The 22,315-nt window shown below is 47.4% G+C and overlaps 1 protein-coding gene across 4 annotated transcripts in view; it reads right to left on the reverse strand.

Moving 5' to 3' along the window:
- The window catches only part of ASPH (aspartate beta-hydroxylase), a 590,871-nt gene that overhangs the window by 113,412 nt on the left and 455,144 nt on the right, over window positions 1–22,315 (reverse strand). For all 4 annotated transcript variants that reach the window (XM_069220239.1, XM_069220242.1, XM_069220243.1 and 1 more), the window contains one exon: window positions 18,806–18,904. In XM_069220239.1, coding sequence (XP_069076340.1) covers window positions 18,806–18,904 — 99 coding nt within the window. The remainder of the gene's footprint in view (window positions 1–18,805; window positions 18,905–22,315) is intronic.

The raw sequence follows: 22,315 nt of genomic DNA on the forward strand, positions 1-22,315 counted from the left end.
TAACTACCAAGAAAGTGCCTTGGGGCAAACACAATAGAAATGCTAAATTCAAATAAACTGCAGTGGAAGCACTTAACATTTTTTGTAAATTCAGTGTATTTTAGGTGGAAAATAAGGAATGCGAGTGAAGAATCCACTAGCTACCGTTTTGCAACCAGTCCACATTTATACTTTGCGCCTTAAAGGCACGTCACATCACTACATCAACACATAATACAGCATGAGATGTAGCCGGTAAGGATACTTTGCACATTGAATGAATCATTATTACACATCTGGGCCCAAACATCAAGCAATTTATGGCACCACTCAAGTAAAGTTTAAGTCTTCACTAGTTAACATTTTGAGCACCGCCCATTAAACGCGTGAAAATAATTAACATGTCCAAATCTACACAGCGAGATACAATTTAGATGCTGAAAAATAGCTGTGAAGGAAAAATAGGCAAGTATTGTTAGAATCATCGAAGTATCAGAACACAACAATTCTGTAATCCTTGACGATTTCAAAAGACCAAATGTCACACGCACAAACCTTTAATTCACTGAGGCTTCCTGTCTTACACTTCTGATAAAATCGTACTAAATATTTTTCAATATTGCTGAATGTCGTAACAAGACTGTTGCAGACATCTGCAGCATAAAGTAATATATATGCTCTACTATATATAAATTGCTTTGAGCAAGATGATATCAGAGGTTTCTTTATCACGCAGAAGGGATGGATAGGTAATGCACCACTCATATTATACTGAAACAATGAGATACTTTTGCATAATTTAGGATGGTGGTATTTGCTGTGGATAGCAATAGATAACTATTTCCAAATATTAGCTACTGTAACTCATACACTGACCACGATATAACAGTTTCGTGTATTTTTGTACTACCAAGTTCTAGTGAGGAAACTGTCATCGGAATTCAGCACTAGAATGTACAGGATTTGTGAGTTGGCTCAGTATCATGAAAGGTGGGATTGTCCATACAGAGTGGCTTGGATACGATTCTGTTGCAAACCGTGAGTCTGTGACTTAATTTGAGTGTTAGGGTTGCGCAAACTTATTTTTACAGTTTTGGAAATGATATAGCTGCAGATTTCTATAGGTCAAGGTCTTTACCTTGGCCAATGCAGCCGGACTTGTGTTGAAAAGGAATAGATGGTGGACAGTGTTGAATGCTGCAGATGGATTAAACTGAATCCCAACAACAACATCCACATCTAACTCAATTCCTAGAGCGCTCAGGATAGATATCAATGTGTGTTTTGCACTCGCGCCTGACCAGAACCCCCATATTAAAAGAATTTTAGATTACAATTTTCAATATAAACATATAGGGGAGACGTTTTACGTAGAAGTAGTGCTAAGAAGCACAAAGGGCCAATGATAGTCAACGATTGAGGTAGAAATGGACCTAGGTACAGTTTGACCCTGAACAAAGTGCTGCGCGGGTGGGATACACTAACTAGGTTCGTTCAGGTCAAAGATTTTACCTTACGACATTAGTCCTTTAAGTCCCAATCCACCACTGGAGTACACATTGAAATTCTACCCCTCCCTCCTCCCCCTCCCCTCCAAGACCTCAGAGGATTCACAGGATGCCAGGCAGGGTCATGTCCAAGTCCTTCTTCCACTGATCAGTTGGGCAGTTGCAGGGAAAACCTCCTGGAGCTTGTTGTATCCATTTAGCTTCAACAAGAAGTCAGACATATGGCCCTTGTAGTCCACTTCTTTCTTCTGGGTATAACAGAGAGAGCGAGCAGGTCCAGTCCTCCTGGGCTCTACTAAGGATGCAGACCTCAGGTTCAGTCCTCTCCTGACTTGCCTCAGTTCAGGAGTGTTATGAAGTGAGCTCCCTGAGGTGCCACATTAATGCTTGGCACAAGCTAGTGCATAGAAAAGACCCTTGGGGTTAAGATTTCCAGGGCTAACCCTACCCACTTTGGACATTTTCAAGATAGCCAAAGTCTTTAACCACACTAGACCTGGGTTGCAAGGGTTTGAGGGGGGGGGGAGAGGGGGGGGGGGAGGGGGGGGGGGATGCGTGCAGTCTCTGCACCCGCAAAAAACTCAGAAAAAAAGTATATATGTAAATCCAGAATATCTGTCAAACAGGCTGTGATACAGCAATGACACAAGAGGCCTACTGTGATTGGGCTCTGACTGGCTGGGGACAAAAGAAGGGCCCTGCTTAAGTGTCACCTATCATTTGCCTGTTGGAGGGGAGGACTCTTTGAAGTGCGCCTCAAATGTCATATGAAAAACCCGAGCAGGCCAGTCAAGCAGGATCTAACATTTAAGCAGGACTCAACACTTTGATGTCAAAAAGGATCCTCCCAGCACCATGTGTATATTATATTGGGGTTATAGGTAAGCTGAATATGCCAATCTGGTGTATACCAATTTCATCTAGTTGAAAGGAGGTGCACAAGCACTTAACCACTGGTTAGCAGGGTAAGGTACAGAGACTCTAAATAGAAAAAAGGCAAAAAGAATCTGGGGTGGCCCTGCAGAAAGGACAAATTTTGAACAACTGTATATCACAATCTGTTGCAATAGGTCAGCGGTAACATAGAAGCATGAGCGCATGGCATTTCTCCTGTAAGTACTGGAGCACTGCTAATCTAAATTACAATAAGTCTCTCGCCCTCAGTAACACCCTTTCTGGTGATACTCTTTCTAACTGCAGATTTCTCACCTTAGAATACTCCCTAGACAACAGACTAGATGCAGAAATGTTTTCATATCAGTCAGTCCCCCCCAAGCACCACTAAGTGACATTGTGTGGCTCTGTGCTAGCCGCAGAAATGACTAATAGAAGCTGGATATGAGAACTATCCGTACTCACTGATATCCGTTTCTTCTCTTTATCCTTTTCATGCCCTTAGACACAGAAAATGAGCAGTTATTGGCAACAGTGTGCTGAATACTAACTTGGGCCCTATCCAGATGTTAAAAAGGCTCTTTGATAGTTAACCCCAATGAGGTTAAGAGGTCCACCATCGTCCAGAGGTGATCCATGACTGAGTGTGACAAGCCTGCCTTTAATGGTTAGTCATTGAGGTATGGGAATACAGGTATATCCCTGACATTCTAAGATGGTCAGCAACCACTGCTGTCACTTTCCTGAACACCCGAGTGGCGCTGGCAAGGCTGAAAGAGAGCACTTCAAACTGAAAATCCTCCTGGATTACACTGAGCCACAGATAATGTCTGTAGAGCTACAGGATGGGTATATAAAAATATGTCCCTCATTCCGACCCGCACCGCCGACAGGCTGGCGGTGCTCCAATGGGCATTCCGACCGCGGCGGTAAAGCCGCGGTCGGACCGGCAACACTGGCGGTCTCCCGCCAGTGTACCGCCGCCCATAGGAATCCTCCAAGGCGGCGCAGCTAGCTGCGCCGCCGAGGGGATTCCGACCCCCCCCTACCGCCATCCAGTTCCCGGCGGTTCTCCCGCCGGGAACCGGATGGCGGTAGGGGGGGGTCGCGGGGCCCCTGGGGGCCCCTGCAGTGCCCATGCCACTGGCATGGGCACTGTAGGGGCCCCCGTAAGAGGGCCCCTAAATGTATTTCACTGTCTGCTTTGCAGACAGTGAAATACGCGACGGGTGCAACTGCACCCGTCGCACAGCTTCCACTCCGCCGGCTCGATTCCGAGCCGGCTTCATCGTGGAAGCCTCTTTCCCGCTGGGCTGGCGGGCGGCCTGAAGGCAGCCGCCCGCCAGCCCAGCGGGAAAGTCAGAATCACCGCCGCGGTCTTTCGACCGCGGAACGGTATTCTGGCGGCACCCGACAGGCCGGCGGCGACCGCCGCCGGCCAATGTCGGAATGAGGGCCTATGTGTCCTTCAAGTCCATGGGCACCATCCAGTTGCCCATGTTAACCGTAGACAGGATGTAGGCCAGTGCAAGTATTTTAATTTGCCCTTCCATATAAAGACATCTAGAATAGGCATAAGGTCCTAGACCTTCTCTGGAACAAGGAGATAGCAAGAGCAACAACCCCCTACTCTTTTCAAGTCCAGCACTCTCATTGGCATCTTTGGAGAGCACAGGCTCACCTCCTGTAAAAGAATGGATAGGTATCTGTCTGAAATTTGCCCTGGAATGGGAGGAATAATGGGCAGGGAGATGAGAAAACGCAGGACATTGCTATGTTGAACTATCTGTAAGAGCCATCTCTCAGAAATAATCAACTGTCTATCTGGGAGGAAATGTTAAATCCTTCCCACCACAGTATGGCCATGTGCCACCAAGGGCAAACTAAAGTGGTTTGGTGACTGCTGTAGCAAGGGAAGAGGAACTGGAGACTGATGCTTCTGCTGGCCCGTGCACTGTCTGCCAGACCTGGCTTGAAATTGGTCTTCTGCACCACTAGTTGGAAAGACTGTCTCTGTATGTATGCCAGCCCATTGAAATAGCCTCTAAACTTTCAGAAATTATGCAGAAATTGTTTGGCTGGGGTCAACAGCCTTAATGTATGTGCTTTAACCCCTTCGCTGCCAGGCCTTTTCCCCCTCCTGTGCCAGGCCCTTTTTTGCCTATTTGGGGCAGTTCGCGCTTAGGCCCTCATAACTTTTTGTCCACATAAGCTAACCAAGCCAAATTTGCGTCCTTTTTTTCCAACATCCTAGGGATTCTAAAGGTACCCAGACTTTGTGGGTTCCCCTGAAGGAGGCCAAGAAATTGGCCAAAATACAGTGAAAATTTCGTTTTTTTCAAAAAAATTGGAAAAAGGGGCTGCAGAAGAAGGCTTGTGGTTTTTCCCCTGAAAATGGCATCAACAAAGGGTCTGCGGTGCTAAACTCAGCAGCTTCCCAGCTTTCAGGAACAGGCAGACTTGAATCCGAAAACCCAATTTTTCAACACAATTTTGGCATTTTACTGGGGCATACCCCATTTGTGCAATTTTTTGTGCTTTCAGTCTCCTTCCAGTCAGTGACAGGAATGGTCATGAAACCAATGCTGGATCCCAGAAACCTAAACATTTCTGAAAAGTAGACAAAATTCTGAATTCAGCAAGGGGTCATTTGTGTAGATCCTACAAGGGTTTCCTACAGAAAATAACAGCTGAAAAAGAAAAATATTGAAATTGAGGTGAAAAAACCATCAATTTTTCTCTACGTTTTACTCTGTAACTTTTCCCTGCAATGTCAGATTATCGAAAGCAATATACCGTTACGTCTGCTGGACTCCTCTGGTTGCGGGGATATATAGGGTTTGTAGGTTCATCAAGAACCCGAGGAACCCAGAGCCAATAAATGAGCTGCACCCTGCAGTGCGTTTTCATTCTATACCGGGTATACAGCAATTCATTTGCTGAAATATAAGGAGTAAAAAATTGCTATCAAGAAAACCTTTGCATTTCCAAAAAGGGCCCAAGATAAGGTGTTGAGGAGCAGTGGTTATTTGCACATCTCTGAATTCCGGGGTGACCATAGTAGCACGTGAATTACAGGGAATTTCTCAAATAGATGTCTTTTTTACACACACTCCTATATTTGGAAGGAAAAAATGTAGAGAAAGACAAGGGGCAATAGTACTTGTTTTGCTAATCTATGTTCCCCCAAGTCTCCCGATAAAAATGGTACCTCACTTGTGTGGGTAGGCCTAGCACCCGCGACAGGATATGCCCCAAAACACAACGTGGACACATCACAGAAAACAGAGCTGTTTTTAGCAAAGTGACTACCTGTAGATTTTGGCCTCTAGCTCAGCCGCCACCTAGGGAAACCTACCAAACCTGTGCATTTCTGAAAACTAGAGACCTAGGGGAATCCAAGGAGGGGTGACTTGTGTGGCTCGGACCAGGTTCTGTTACCCAGAATCCTTTGCAAACCTCAAAATTTGGCTAAAAAAACACATGTTCCTCACATTTCTGTGGCAGAAAGTTCTGGAATCTGAGAGGAGCCACAAATTTCCTTCCACCCAGCGTTCCCCCACGTCTCCCGATAAAAATGATACCTCACTTGTGTGGGTAGGCCTAGCACCCGCAACAGGATATGCCCCAAAACACAACGTGGACACATCACAGAAAACAGAGCTGTTTTTAGCAAAGTGACTACCTGTAGATTTTGGCCTCTAGCTCACCCGTCACCTAGGGAAACCTACCAAACCTGTGCATTTCTGAAAACTAGAGACCTAGGGGAATCCAAGGAGGGGTGACTTGTGTGGCTCGGACCAGGTTCTGTTACCCAGAATCCATTGCAAACCTCAAAATTTGGCTAAAAAAACACATGTTCCTCACATTTCTGTGGCAGAAAGTTCTTGAATCTGAGAGGAGCCACAAATTTCCTTCCACCCAGCGTTCCCCCACGTCTCCCGATAAAAATGATACCTCACTTGTGTGGGTAGGCCTAGCGCCCGCGACAGGATATGCCCCAAAACACAACGTGGACATATCACAGAAAACAGAGCTGTTTTTAGCAAAGTGACTACCTGTAGATTTTGGCCTCTAGCTCAGCCGCCACCTAGGGAAACCTACCAAACCTGTGCATTTCTGAAAACTAGAGACCTAGGGGAATCCAAGGAGGGGTGACTTGTGGGGCTCGGACCAGGTTCTGTTACCCAGAATCCTTTGCAAACCTCAAAATTTGGCTAAAAAAACACATGTTCCTCACATTTCTGTGGCAGAAAGTTCTGGAATCTGAGAGGAGCCACAAATTTCCTTCCACCCAGCGTTCCCCCACGTCTCCCGATAAAAATGATACCTCACTTGTGTGGGTAGGCCAAAGCGCCCGCGACAGGATATGCCCCAAAACACAACGTGGACATATCACAGAAAACAGAGCTGTTTTTAGCAAAGTGACTACCTGTAGATTTTGGCCTCTAGCTCAGCCGCCACCTAGGGGAACCTACCAAACCTGTGCATTTCTGAAAACTAGAGACCTAGGGGAATCCAAGGAGGGGTGACTTGCGGGGCTCGGACCAGGTTCTGTTACCCAGAATCCTTTGCAAACCTCAAAATTTGGCTAAAAAAACACATGTTCCTCACATTTCTGTGGCAGAAAGTTCTGGAATCTGAGAGGAGCCACAAATTTCCTTCCACCCAGGGTTCCCCCACGTCTCCCGATAAAAATGATACCTCACTTGTGTGGGTAGGCCTAGCGCCCGCGACAGGATATGCCCCAAAACACAACGTGGACATATCACAGAAAACAGAGCTGTTTTTAGCAAAGTGACTAACTGTAGATTTTGGCCTCTAGCTCAGCCGCCACCTAGGGAAACCTACCAAACCTGTGCATTTCTGAAAACTAGAGACCTAGGGGAATCCAAGGAGGGGTGACTTGCGGGGCTCGGACCAGGTTCTGTTACCCAGAATCCTTTGCAAATCTCAAAATTTGGCTAAAAAAACACATGTTCCTCACATTTCTGTGGCAGAAAGTTCTGGAATCTGAGAGGAGCCACAAATTTCCTTCCACCCAGCGTTCCCCCACGTCTCCCGATAAAAATGATACCTCACTTGTGTGGGTAGGCCTAGCGCCCGCGACAGGATATGCCCCAAAACACAACGTGGACATATCACAGAAAACAGAGCTGCTTTTAGCAAAGTGACTACCTGTAGATTTTGGCCTCTAGCTCAGCCGCCACCTAGGGAAACCTACCAAACCTGTGCATTTCTGAAAACTAGAGACCTAGGGGAATCCAAGGAGGGGTGACTTGCGGGGCTCGGACCAGGTTCTGTTACCCAGAATCCTTTGCAAACCTCAAAATTTGGCTAAAAAAACACATGTTCCTCACATTTCTGTGCAGAAAGTTCTGGAATCTGAGAGGAGCCACAAATTTACTTCCACCCAGCGTTCCCCCACGTCTCCCGATAAAAATGATACCTCACTTGTGTGGGTAGGCCTAGCGCCCCGCGACAGGATATGCCCCAAAACACAACGTGGACATATCACAGAAAACAGAGCTGTTTTTAGCAAAGTGACTACCTGTAGATTTTGGCCTCTAGCTCAGCCGCCACCTAGGGGAAACCTACCAAACCTGTGCATTTCTGAAAACTAGAGACCTAGGGGAATCCAAGGAGGGGTGACTTGCGGGGCTCGGACCAGGTTCTGTTACCCAGAATCCTTTGCAAATCTCAAAATTTGGCTAAAAAAACACATGTTCCTCACATTTCTGTGGCAGAAAGTTCTGGAATCTGAGAGGAGCCACAAATTTCCTTCCACCCCAGCGTTCCCCCCCACGTCTCCGATAAAAATGATACCTCACTTGTGTGGGTAGGCCTAGCGCCCCACGACAGGAATATGCCCCAAAACACAACGTGGACATATCACAGAAAACAGAGCTGTTTTTAGCAAAGTGACTACCTGTAGATTTTGGCCTCTAGCTCAGCCGGCACCTAGGGAAACCTACCAAACCTGTGCATTTCTGAAAACTAGAGACCTAGGGGAATCCAAGGAGGGGTGACTTGTGTGGCTCGGACCAGGTCTGTTACCCAGAATCCTTTGCAAACCTCAAAATTTGGCTAAAAAAACACATGTTCCTCACATTTCTGTGGCAGAAAGTTCTGGAATCTGAGAGGAGCCACAAATTTCCTTCCACCCAGCGTTCCCCCACGTCTCCCGATAAAAATGATACCTCACTTGTGTGGGTAGGCCTAGCGCCCGCGACAGGATATGCCGACAAAACACAACGACACACACGAGAAATCACAGAAAACAGAGTTTTTAGCAAAGTGACTACCTGGAGATTTTGGCCTCTAGCTCAGCCGCCACCTAGGGAAACCTACCAAACCTGTACATTTCTGAAAACTAGAGACCTAGGGGAATCCAAGGAGGGGTGACTTGTGTGGCTCGGACCAGGTTCTGTTACCCTGAATCCTTTGCAAACCTCAAATTTGGCTAAAAAAACACTTGTCCCTCAAATTTCTGTGGCAGAAAGTTCTGGAATCTGAGAGGAGCTACAAATTTCCTTCCACCCAGCGTTCCCCCAAGTCTCCCGATAAAAATGATACCTCACTTGCGTGGGTAGGCCTAGCGCCGGCGACAGGAAACACCCCAAAGCGCAACGTGGACACATCCTAAATTTTGGAAAAAAACAGAGGTGTTTTTTGCGAAGTGCCTACCTGTAGATTTTGGCCTCTAGCTCAGCCGGCACCTAGGGAAACCTACCAAACCTGTGCAGTTTCTGAAAACTAGAGACCTAGGGGAATCCAAGGAGGGGTGACTTGCGGGGCTCGGACCAGGTTCTGTTACCCAGAATCCTTTGCAAACCTCAAAATTTGGCTAAAAAAACACATGTCCCTCACATTTCTGTGGCAGAAAGTTCTGGAATCTGAGAGGAGCTACAAATTTCCTTCCACCCAGCGTTCCCCCCAAGTCTCCCGATAAAAATGATACCTCACTTGCGTGGGTAGGCCTAGCGCCGGCGACAGGAAACACCCCAAAGCGCAACGTGGACACATCCTAAATTTTGGAAAAAAACAGAGGTGTTTTTTGCGAAGTGCCTACCTGTAGATTTTGGGCCTCTAGCTCAGCCGCGACCTAGGGAAACCTACCAAACCTGTGCATTTCTGAAAACTAGAGACCTAGGGGAATCCAAGGAGGGGGTGACTTGCGGGGCTCGGACCAGGTTCTGTTACCCAGAATCCTTTGCAAACCTCAAAATTTGGCTAAAAATACACATGTTACTCACATTTCTGTGGCAGAAAGTTCTGGAATCTGAGAGGAGCCACAAATTTCCTTCTACCCCAGCGTTCCCCCAAGTCTCCCGATAAAAATGATACCTCACTTGTGTGGGTAGGACTAGCGCCCACGAAAGGAAAGGGCCCAAAACACAACGTGGGACACATCACATTTTTTTATAAAAAGCAGTGCCTACCTGTGGATTTTGGCCTGTAGCTCAGCCGACACCCTGAGGAAACCTAGCAAACCAGTGCATTTTTGAAAACTAGAAACCCAGGGGAATCCAAGATGGGGTGACTTGCGGGGCTCTGACCAGTTATGTTACCCAGAATCCTTTGCAAACATCAAAATTTGGCCCAAAAAACACTTTTTCCCTCTCATTTCGGTGACAGAAAGTTCTGGAATCTGAGAGGAGCCACAAATTTCCTTCCACCCAGCGTTCCCCTAAGTCTCCTCGATAAAAATGGTACATCACTTCTGTGGGTAGGCCTAGCGCCCACAAAAGGAAATGGCCCAAAACACAACGTGGACACAACATATTTTTCACAGAAAACAGAGGTGTTTTTTGCAAGGTGCCTACCTGTGGTGTTTGGCCTGTAGCTCAGCCGGCCCCAGGGGGGGGGGGGCGGGGCAGAAATGCCCTAAAATAAATTTGCCCCCCCAACCCCCACCCTCCCCCGTCGGGAGCGACCCTTGCCTACGGGGTCGCTCCCCCTGCGTGACATTGGCACCAAAAAACAAATCCCCGGTGCCTAGTGGTTTCTGCCCCCTTGGGGGCAGGTTGACCTAAAATCAGCCAATCTGCCCCCAAGGGGGGCAGAAATGGCCTAAATACAATTTGTCCCTCAGGGGAGCGACTTTTGCCTGATGGGTCGCTCCCCATCTCTAAAAAAAAAAAACAAAGAAAAAAAAAAAGAAAAAAATGAAAAATTCCCCTGGCGCCTAGAGGTTTCTGCCCCCCCCCCCCAGGGGGGCAGATCGGCCTAATAATAGGCCGATCTGCCCCCCGGGGGGGCAGAAATGGCCTAAAATAAATTTGCCCCCCCAACACCCACCCCCCCCCGGAGCGACCCTTGCCTACGGGGTCGCTCCCCCTGCGTGACATTGGTGCCAAAAAAACAAATCCCCGGTGCCTAGTGGTTTCTGTCCCCTTGGGGGCAGATTGACCTAAAATTGACAAATCTGCCCCCAGGGGGGCAGAAATGGTCTAAATACAATTTGCCCCCCCAGGGGAGCGACCCTTGCCTGATGGGTCGCTCCCCATCTTAAAAAAAGAAACAACAAAAAAAAAAAAAACACAAAAAAAAAAATTGCCCTGGTGCCTAGAGTGTTCTGCCCCCCCCCCCCCCCCCGGGGGCAGTTCGGCCTAATAATAGGCGATCTGTCCCCCCGGGGGGGCAGAAAATGTCCTAAAATAAATTTGCCCCCCCAACCCCCATCCCCCCCCCCGGGAGCGACCCTTGCCTACGGGGTCGCTCCCCCTGCGTGACATTGGCGCCAAAAAACAAATCCCCGGTGCCTAGTGGTTTCTGCCCCCCTTGGGGGCAGATTGACCTAAAATTGGCCAATCTGCCCCCAGGGGGGGCAGAAATGGTCTAAATACAATTTGCCCCCCCAGGGGGAGCGACCCTTGCCTGATGGGTCGCTCCCCATCTCTAAAAAAAGAAACAACAAAAAAAAAAAAAACACAAAAAAAAAATTGCCCTGGTGCCTAGAGTGTTCGTTCGGCCCCCCCCCCCCCCCCGGGGGCAGTTCGGCCTAATAATAGGCCGATCTGTCCCCCGGGGGGGCAGAAATGGCCTAAAATAAATTTGCCCCCCCCACCCCCCCCCCCCCCGGGAGCGACCCTTGCCTACAGGGTCGCTCCCCCTGCGTGACATTGCGCCAAAAAACAAATCCCCGGTGCCTAGTGGTTTCTGCCCCCTTGGGGGCAGATTGACCTAAAATTGGCCAATCTGCCCCCAGGGGGGCAGAAATGGTCTAAATACAATTTGCCCCCCCCAGGGGAGCGACCCTTGCCTGATGGGTCGCTCCCCATCTCTAAAAAAAGAAACAACAAAAAAAAAAAAAACACAAAAAAAAAAATTGCCCTGGTGCCTAGAGTGTTCTGCCCCCCCCCCCCCCCCGGGGGCAGTTCGGCCTAATAATAGGCCGATCTGTCCCCCGGGGGGGCAGAAATGGCCTAAAATAAATTTGCCCCCCAACACCACCCCCCCCCCCGGGAGCGACCCTTGCCTACGGGGTCGCTCCCCCTGCGTGACATTGGCGCCAAAAAACAAATCCCCGGTGCCTAGTGGTTTCTGTCCCCTTGGGGGCAGATTGACCTAAAATTGACAAATCTGCCCCCAGGGGGCAGAAATGGTCTAAATACAATTTGCCCCCCCAGGGGGAGCGACCCTTGCTGATGGGTCGCTCCCCATCTCTAAAAAAAGAAACAACAACAAAAAAAAAACACAAAAAAAAAATTGCCCTGGTGCCTAGAGTGTTCTGCCCCCCCCCCCCCCCCGGGGGCAGTTCGGCCTAATAATAGGCCGATCTGTCCCCCGGGGGGGCAGAAATGTCCTAAAATAAATTTGCCCCCCCCCACCCCCCCCCCGGGAGCGACCCTTGCCTACAGGGTCGCTCCCCCTGCGTGACATTGGCGCCAAAAAACAAATCCCCGGTGCCTAGTGGTTTCTGCCCCCTTGGGGGCAGATTGACCTAAAATTGGCCAATCTGCCCCCAGGGGGGCAGAAATGGTCTAAATACAATTTGCCCCCCCAGGGGAGCGACCCTTGCCTGATGGGTCGCTCCCCATCTCTAAAAAAAGAAACAAAAAAAAAAAAAAAACACAAAAAAAAAATTGCCCTGGTGCCTAGAGTGTTCTGCCCCCCCCCCCCCCCCCCCCCGGGGCAGTTCGGCCTAATAATAGGCCGATCTGTCCCCCGGGGGGGCAGAAATGGCCTAAAATAAATTTGCCCCCCCAACCCCCAACCCCCACCCCCCCCGGGAGCGACCCTTGCCTACGGGGTCGCTCCCCCTGCGTGACATTGGCGCCAAAAAACAAATCCCCGGTGCCTAGTGATTTCTGCCCCCTTGGGGGCAGATTGACCTAAAATTGGCCAATCTGCCCCCAGGGGGGCAGAAATGGTCTAAATACAATTTGCCCCCCCAGGGGAGCGACCCTTGCCTGATGGGTCGCTCCCCATCTCTAAAAAAAGAAACAACAAAAAAAAAAAACACAAAAAAAAATTGCCCTGGCGCCTAGAGTGTTCTGCCCCCCCCCCCCCCGGGGGCAGTTCGGCCTAATAATAGGCCGATCTGTCCCCCGGGGGGGCAGAAATGGCCTAAAATAAATTTGCCCCCCCAACCCCCACCCCCCCCCCCGGGAGCGACCCTTGCCTACGGGGTCGCTCCCCCTGCGTGAGATTGGCGCCAAAAAACAAATCCCCGGTGCCTAGTGGTTTCTGCCCCCTTGGGGGCAGATTGACCTAAAATTGGCCAATCTGCCCCCAGGGGGGCAGAAATGGTCTAAATATAATTTGCCCCCCCAGGGGTGCGACCCTTGCCTAAGGGGTCACTCCCCACCAAAAAAAAAAAAAAAAAAAAAAAAAAAAATTTGCCCTGGCGCCTAGAGGTTTCTTCCCCCCCTGGGGGCAGATCGGCCTAATAATAGGCCGATCTGCCCCCAGGGGGGGCAGAAATGGCCTAAAATAAATTCCCCTCCCCCCCAGGGAGCGACCCTTGCCTAAGTGGTCGCTCCCTTTGCGTGAAATTCACGCAAAGAAAAAACTCCCTGGTGTCTAGTGGTTTCTACCCCCCTTGGGGGCAGATTGGCCTCATCAAAATAGGCCAATCTGCCCCCAAGGGGGGCAGAAATGGGCAAAATATAATTTTCCCCCAAGGGGAGCGACCCTTGCCTAAGGGGTCACTCCCCACCAAAAAAAAAAAAATGAAAAAAAAAAAAAAAATGGTCCCTGGTGCCTAGAGGTTTCTGCCCCCCCTGGGGGCAGATCGGCCTAATAGTAGGCCGATCTGCCCCCAGGGGGGGCAGAAAAGGCCTTCCCGAAAATATGCCCCCCTGGGAGCGACCCTTGCCCAAGGGGTCGCTCCCTTTTGTCAATAACCATAAAAAAAAAAAAAAATCCCTGGTGTCTAGTGGTTTCTACCCCCCTTGGGGGCAGATTGGCCTCATCAAAATAGGCCAATCTGCCCCCAAGGGGGGCAGAAATGGCCAAAATATAATTTTCCCCCAAGGGGAACGACCCTTGCCTAAGGGGTCGCTCCCCACCTCAATAAAAAAAAAATGAAAAAAAAAAAAAAAAAGAGGTCCCTGGTGCATAGAGGTTTCTGCCCCCCCTGGGGGCAGATCGGCCTAATAAGGCCGATCTGCCCCCAGGGGGGGCAGAAAAGGCCTTTTCAAAAAAATGCCCCCCCTGGGAGCGACCCTTGCCCAAGGGGTCGCTCCCTTTTGTCAATTTCTATGAAAAAAAAAAAAATCCCTGGTGTCTAGTGGGGTTTCAAAAACCGGATTGCAAGCAATCCGGCTTTTGAAACCCTCGGAGGGACTTCAAAGGGAAGGAAATACTTTTCCTTCCCTTTGAAGCCCCTCCGGGCCTCCCAAGTGATTGAAAAAGAAATGCTTTTGCATTTCTTTTTCAATCGCGCTGGAAGCAGAGCTTCCAGCGCGACGAGGGAGGCCCCTGTGACACATCAGCGCGCGCGCGCGCGCTGACGTCACAGGGGGGGTGGGGGGGGGGTCGGGGGTGGAAGGGGAAGGTCTTCCCCTTCCATCCCCGACTTGGGGGGGGGGAGGGGGGTGCACGGGGGGCGCGCTAGCGCGCCCCCAAGTTCCCCTGTGCCATGGACGAGATGATCTCGTCCAAGGCACAGGGGAACTGTAGCCTTGGACGAGATCATCTCGTCCAAGGCACAGAAGAGGTTAATTCTGCTGAGTTTAAAGCATTCGAAGGCTCAGTTCGCCTTCTCATCAAAAGGTGGGACCTATCCATGAGGAACATCTGTACCTCTCTGACGAATCCTATGGCTCACCTCCACGCAAGCCTAGGAAGGACAATACCGATACTGATGATACTTCCCAGGCAATCCGTAGTATCTAGACCTGAGGGGATACTACATTTGGCCATGTCCTGTCCATCATGAATCATCTGGGCGTGAGAGGTCCCAAGATCTTCTGGGACTTTCGACAAGGTCTTGCTGCTCATGTCCCAAAGAGTTGCGTGCAGCGGCTCACTAGACATACAACATCTATGGACCACAGTGCGAGACTATTGGAGGAAAATATGCACTTGCCAAACGTATTAATCCTCTTGACTTCCCTATCCGAAGGAGAGGCTGGAAACGAATATGGATTCAACTTTCTGCCTATCCACAGAAGGGCAAAAGCAAGACTTCTACAAAGTAGCAATCAAGGTATCAGTGGGAGCATCATTAAAAGTAAGCAAGAGCTAAGATCTTGTGGGAGCAGGCTGCAGAATGTCTGTCAGAACATTTTATTTGCTCTCAATGGAGGGTAGGTGCAGTTCTAGCACCTCAGCTATCCTCTGAACCCACAAATGAAGCCCTCTCTTCCATTGGTGGTCCAAGTAGTGAGTCTAACTCTGTTTCACATGAGATATTAGGCCCATCATCACTTTTGTGAGAGAGGGAGCAAGCCATCAATATCACCATCTTGGGGTGCAACCTACTCTGGCTTAAGATCAGAGTCAGAAACATAAAATATAATGGGGTCTCTGCTGGAAGTGCAACATGACAGATGAACTGGGTTAGAATTGGGTTGCATTACGACTTATTTAGCTTCTGTGATTTCATAGCATGAGATTGACTAAGTTGCACCAAAGTCTGTTCGGAATCTAATATTAGCATTGGCACCTATGAGAAACTAGGTTGTTGGTTCAGGGGGTTGAAGCCCTACTCAATCAACAACCACAATACTTGTCAGGGTGAAACACAAAAAGTTACTAAATTAACCTGTGCTTAACCCTATGATAGCTTGGCACAAAAGTAGTCAGGTTTAACTTAGAGGCAATGTGTAAAATAATTATGCAACACAAACTGTAACAAAGTGAAAACACAGCGCAAGAAAAATCCCACACCAATTTAGAAAAATAGAGTACATTTTAATACATTATTTGACACGAAAACAACAAAAATCTAATCAGAAGAACCAAAGATGTGCAATTTCAAAGATTCAAGGCGAGTAGAGCACCTAAAAGCTTAAGCTTGCAGTTTCTGGTTGAGCAAGACCAGGTGAAAGTCACAAGTTCAGGCCAACTGTGATGGTGCATGGCCAGATACAGGGACCAGGATGTTCCTGCTGCAAAAGTCTGGCAGGAACAGCCCAGTTCCTGGTGGAGGAGGCCGCAGGGAAAGCATTGTGGATGGCCATTGCTGTAAGCGAAGAACAGGCCAGATGTCAAGGACGGTCGTCACTTTAGCGTGAATATCCTCTCAGGCATCACGGACAGCCATTGCTGGAGCTTCACATTGGCAGTCACCTTGAGCTATTGATGTTGTAACACAAAGTGCATATCTAGCTTTGCCGGTCGTCAATGTAGCATGAAGAGTCGGTTTCACCAGAGATTCTAGCTTGCGGTCAGCGCGAGCAGCAATGTCGATGCAAACTGGCCCATTCGCAGTCATGAAGAGCCCAAAACTTCAGGATTTCTCCTTTTTGTCTAGAAGAGGTTCAACTGATGCCACAACAAGGGTCAAGAACTTGAGGGGCCCTATTGGGGAGCAGAAACTCACTCCAGCAGAAGCCAACAGGGCTCAGGAAGTCCAGTGCAACAGGTCAGCTGGGCAGTTAGAGGCCTCTACAGTTTATGTCCCTGTAGCTCAGAAAAGGAGGCCAGTTAACTAGCCCTTGGAGTCACTCAGGTAACCTGGGATGAAGGCAGCAGTTCCAGTCTTCTCAGACAGCAAGGCAAGCCACAAGCAACATGGCAGTCCTTCTTCTCTAGTGTCCACAGGTCCAGGAATATACTGAAGAGTGGGTCTGAGGGTCCTAGTATTATACCTGGTACCAGTCAGTGGAAGAAAGTTCTAGAGATTTACCCCAACATAAGAGTCTGGAATTTCCTGCGTCCCTGCTCTGGTCCCAGGCTGTCCGCAGTCACAATGGACTAGTGTGAAGTTCTTTATGGATGAGCTGAGGCAGTGTCTTTGAAGTACAAGTGTGACTGTGCATAGCTATGCCCCTGCATCCTGCTTGGATGGCCAATCCTGCCAGTACCCAGTCCTTTTGTTGTGTGACTGTCTGGGAGGAATACACAAAGGCCAACTACACCTAGTCATGTGAGCCACAAAACAGGCTCAAGGCACCAAATGGTTAGGATAAGAAAGTGTCAACTTTCTAAAAGTGGCATTTTCAGAATTGTGATTTATACTTGACTTTACCATTAAAGAGGATTTTAAATTACTATCCCTTAGACGCCAAACATGAAACTACCACCTTCTTATTAAAAGTAATTAAGTAACCCAATGTTATCCTATAGAAGAGATGGGCCTTACAGTGGTGAAAAATGAATTTGTGAGTTTTCCACAACAAGGGCATATAAAACTTAAAAGTACATGTCCAACATTTTTGTTTACATACAATGCTTCTTGCCCTAAGGTAGGCTGTTAGGGCCTACCTTAACGATGACATATGTAATAAAAAAGGGAGTTTTAGGCCTGGCAAGTTTGTTATTTTGTGAAGTCGAATTGGCAGCTTAAAAATGCATACTGGCTGCAATGGCATGTTTCAAGGGGCTGCTTATGAGGGTGGCACAATAAGTGCTGCAGGCAGACTAAAAGCATTTAATTTACAAGCCCTGGGTATATAGTATGCTACTTTACTATGGACGTATAAGTACATTAAATATGCCCATTACATGTAAACTAATTTTACCATGTTTTAGGGAGTGAGCACAAGCACTTTAGCACTGGTTACCAATAGGAGGGGAGAAGGCAAAAAAAAGTTTGGGGGACAATTACCCTAATGCTGATAGATCTAACACCAACAGATAATCTTTTGTTACCGGAGGTGCTAGAACCAGCATCAGGGTAGAAGGGATCGGTGTGGATCACGTGGCCGGAGTAGAAGTCTGTACCAGTGTTGGGGACAAATGGAGGATGGGGATGGACGTGCCAGCAGAAATCTGACGGGAGGTCTCTGTGGTTCCATGGGGCTGAAGGTAGTCCAGAGGAAGCTGAAAACACACTGAAAATTTGCAGCATAATCTCCTTGAAGGCCTCCTTCTTTAGCGGAATCAGCAATAGCCCAGGAAATTATGGTGAGTCAGGACCACCTATGTAAACAATTCTGTGGTTGGAGACATCAATGAAGTGTGACTGACACTGGTACTTTCTTGTTCCTTCTCTCTGGAATCAGAATGTCTGGATGGAGTTGAGTCCAGCTCTGCTTTTTTATGCTTGCGTTTGGACTTTCTGGAGGACTGCAAGAATGAAGTTGAACAGAAGCAGGAGGTGCCTCGGGACGGAGTCCGAGCCCGCAACTTGGAGCAAGTCCTACGTGAAGACCATGACTTATTGCATTATTCAACATGCAACTTTATCTTCTGGTCACAGATCGCCTTTAGGTGGATGATGGCACACCATTATTGCATGACCGAGTACCAAGTTGTGTACCGAGTCCAGGCACTAAAGACACACCTCCGTCTGGTCTATGACCGACATCTACTTCCTACAGTTATGGCATGGGTTGAAACCTGTAGTTTTTGGTGGGGACATTGTTTTGATGCACAATGTAAAATCGTTAGAAGTTGTGAGATAACACACTAAAAAACACATAGCAGGTATCCAGATCCATGTCACAAGGTGCAAAAAGAAACAAACTGCCATCAGCTTGTAGAGGTGATTCTTATATTTGGCTTCGTGCCATCACTTCCAGGGCGGTGTGGAGTCAGAGTGGTGCAGCATGATGCCTCCTGGCAGCCTGCAGAAGTACTGCTGCGAAAAAGTTTCTAGATCCAGTCTGGCACCTCGGAGGAATGCTAAAATGAGTAATCTGTGGTTACAATTATCCATCACAAATATGTAATGGATGCATCCTTAAAAATTGTAACAATACAGTTAAGCTCAGATATATTTTCTGAAGTTCTTCCAGTGGCTGTTTTAACTGAGGTTATCAACATTTCATATGAGTAGAAAGACGTGACAAAAATTTGTGAATTACCTTTAGATAGGGAATGCTTTCAGCAATGTGGTTCTGAGCTTTCAGGATAAATCCATAGTGCACCTTTGCAAAGCCATCAGTAGGAGCCATTGACAGGACCTGTTAAAAAAAAATACAAGTCAATTATGATCCAGTAATTTACCTTCTATACCTGATTAAGAATGACTACAGTATCATTTAAGTGAGTAATATTCTTGCAGTGGAAATATCTACTAACCTGCTGTATAATCAGCTTATTTTTGTGAACTGCATATTTAGTGCGCATTATGTTCATGGGACCATCTCCTACTTTAGTTGGACATATACCTCAAGAGCCAAAGACGTTCACTGATGTGGTCTAAGTACAATATATATCACTTTTTTTATAAAGTCAGTTTCAAAAAGCTGCGATGTGAGGTCCAGTGTCATTGTTGAGGATCTCATTGATTAGGGCTTGCGATTCGAAGTCCAGCGTTGAGGATGTGCTGTGCAGTCGAGGCAATGTGTCAGTTCCGAAGAGCAGCAAGGCTCCTATGCGAGAACCTACATTGTCATGGAGGCTGCTGTCAACAAGAGATTTGTGATAAAGGCATGCATCAGTGAAGCTTCACACAGCGATGGTTCCGATGCTGGCTGCAAGGCTGATGTGGAGTCCTTACGTTGGGAGAACCCTCAAAGCAGAGGTGATGTATCAGTTCTGCTGGATTCACAGATGGGCTTGCAGAGCACCTTCAAGCCCACTTCCAAGGGTCCAGGACTAGAGTGGCACCACTTGGCATGGTAGGACTCTCAGACGGCGAAGTCCAGGTGCTGCATTCAAGGTTGTTGGATCTTTCTGTCCCCAAGGCTCTCTCTAGTCAGAGGCCAGCCCTTGGAGTCACTCTGGGGTCCTGGGTTCAACAGATGAAGGGTCCAGTCCTTCTCACCCAAGCAAGAAGAGAGCAGGTCAGCACAGCAGGCAGCAGTCCTTCAGAGCAGCAGTCCAACAGAGTGTCAGTTATTTCAGCAGCACAGCAGTCCTTCTTCCTGGAAGAGTATCCACATGTCCAGAAATGTACTGAAGAGTTTGTGTTTGGCATCAATTATTTATACCTGAGTCTTCCTTTGAAGTGGGAGACGTTTCTAGAGCCCCCGCCCTCTTTGAAGTCCCCAGGCATCCTGTCTTCCCTGTCCTGGCTCCAGACTAACTATAATGGTTATGCAGCCCTTTGCATGGAGGATGGCACAGCCTATTTACCTATAAGTAGGGCTGTACCCAGTTCTGCATGCCCATCCTGCCAGTTATAGCCCATCGAGGCAATCTAAGCTCTTTATTGTGTGTAGCTGTCGAGGGGGAAAACACTAAGCCCAACTGTCAGCTACACCAAGTCATGAGACCTATAGACAGGCTGCGGTCACTAGATGATTAAAGCAGGAAAATGCCAACTTTGTCAAAGCTGCATTTTCAAAATTGTGATTTAAAATCCAACTTCACCATAAGTTAGGATTTTAAATTCGAACTCCACCTGTTGGCATTTGGAAATTCCACTTATAAAAGTTGTAAAGTATATACTGCAGTTTGCCCAGATCTGGGTCCCATGCACACTGTGTCACTGGAAGCAAGCTGTAGTCACTGATTGGCCCATAACTAGGGTGAAACCAGTCCTGGGTTACTTGTTTTCTGGTTCAGGGAGGAACTGGCTTGGAAGTTCGGGCTGGACTGTTTTAACTGTAACAGGGTCAATATTGATATGCATGTAGTTGGGTCCAAACTGAGGTGAGATTAATTCAAGCATTCCATCAATCACATTTTTGCATACTCTAACTTTCGAAACATGGCATTTTCAAAATCGTAATTTAAAATCCAATTTCACCATGAGAAAGTATTTTTTTATTACAGTTTCAAAGACACCAAACACAAACTGCTTCCTTGCTCTCATTTGGAAATTATGACTTATTAGATGTAATAAGGTAACTTCAATGTTAGCCTATGGGAGAGGTAGGTCTTACAGTAGTGAAAAATGAATTGAAGGGTTTTTCAGTACCAGGACATGTAAAATTAAAAAGTACTTGCCCAACTTTTATATACCCTGCACCCTGCCCTCTGGGCTGTATAAGGCCTACCCTAGGGATAACTTATATGTATTAAAAAGCAAGGTTTGGGCCTGGAAAAAAGTTTATTTTGAAAGGGCTAAATGGTAGTTTAAAAACTGCACACACAGACTACAATGGCAGACCTGCGACATGCTTAAAGTGCTACATAAGTTGGTGGCACAATCAGTGCTGCAGGCCTAATAGTAGCATTTAATTTACAGGCCCTAGACACAGGTAGTGCCACTTTACTAGGGACCTACAAGTACATTAAATATGCCACTTGGGTATAAGCCAATTCTGCCATGTTTTAAGGAGAGAGCACAAGTATTTTAGCACTGGTTAGCAGTGGTAAAGTGTGAAGAGTACTACAGCCACCAAAAACGAAGTCAACAAAACAGGAGGGTTGAAGGCAAAGTGTTAAGGGGAAAACCATGCCAGAGATGCCAGGTCTAACAGATACTATACAAAAGTACCAATTAAATAGAACATGTCTCAGAGATGGTTTAAAGGATGGGGTAAATAAAGCAATTGTCAAGGTCCCCATCCTCCAAGGGCCCATCGGAAAGTGAATTTCCTCTCTATTTGACCTCTGTCTATCTTATTCCTCTAGCTAAACTTCTGCTTCTCTGTGCCTACTTCTAGATCTGACTCTGTCTTTCTACTCTGTCATTTTAAGCATTTTTGGGGTCCCAAGCAAGGCACATTTCAACAGTTTTTGTGTGACCCTGTTAAAGTTTAACATTAGCATGAAATGGGTAATACAATTTGAATTTGTTCTGTAAAGGGCCCCCCAAATATATCATACCTGCCCTCCCCCCAAATTCCTTAAAATGACACGGTTGTGTCTGATAATTATCTTTCCACGGGAACTCAGATTAATTCAATAACGAAGACCTGTAATTATTATCTATATTTACTTGCTAAAGTCAAATCGATTCTGTCAGAATACAACTGAACCACCATAGCACAAATAACTTTTTGCTCTAAACCAGAGGTCTTAAAACGGTGGAAGCTGAGTCCCAACATGGCTGCCAACACTTCCTTGTTAAAGTGTTGGCAGCCAATCAGATCTCAGCACGAGATTGGGAGGGGTCGCAAAATCTTCGCGTCCCTATTGTATAAAAAGTTGGATTTCCTTTAATTTCTGGAAAGCTACTGAATGGATTTACAGCAAGAGCTACCTCTGTGCCTAATGTAATGGTGTAATTCCGACAAGTGTTTTTGGTGCTATCGCTGTTCAAAATCCCTACAGAAAAATGTATGGGGATATCTGTTTCGGGATCCCCCCTTTTTCTTGCCCCACCTAACGGATCACCCCCAACTTTCCAGACAGCAGCTAAAGTGAACGTCGTATTTTCATGGAAAATTTTGGGTAGATTCATCAAACGGCGCAAACAAAAAAATACTCTTTCAATAGAAACTAGGTCCTAACTATAACTACCTTTGGTGACTGCCACT

This window comes from Pleurodeles waltl, chromosome 2_2, assembly GCF_031143425.1.
Source record: "Pleurodeles waltl isolate 20211129_DDA chromosome 2_2, aPleWal1.hap1.20221129, whole genome shotgun sequence".
In the NCBI taxonomy this organism is placed as follows: domain Eukaryota; kingdom Metazoa; phylum Chordata; class Amphibia; order Caudata; family Salamandridae; genus Pleurodeles; species Pleurodeles waltl.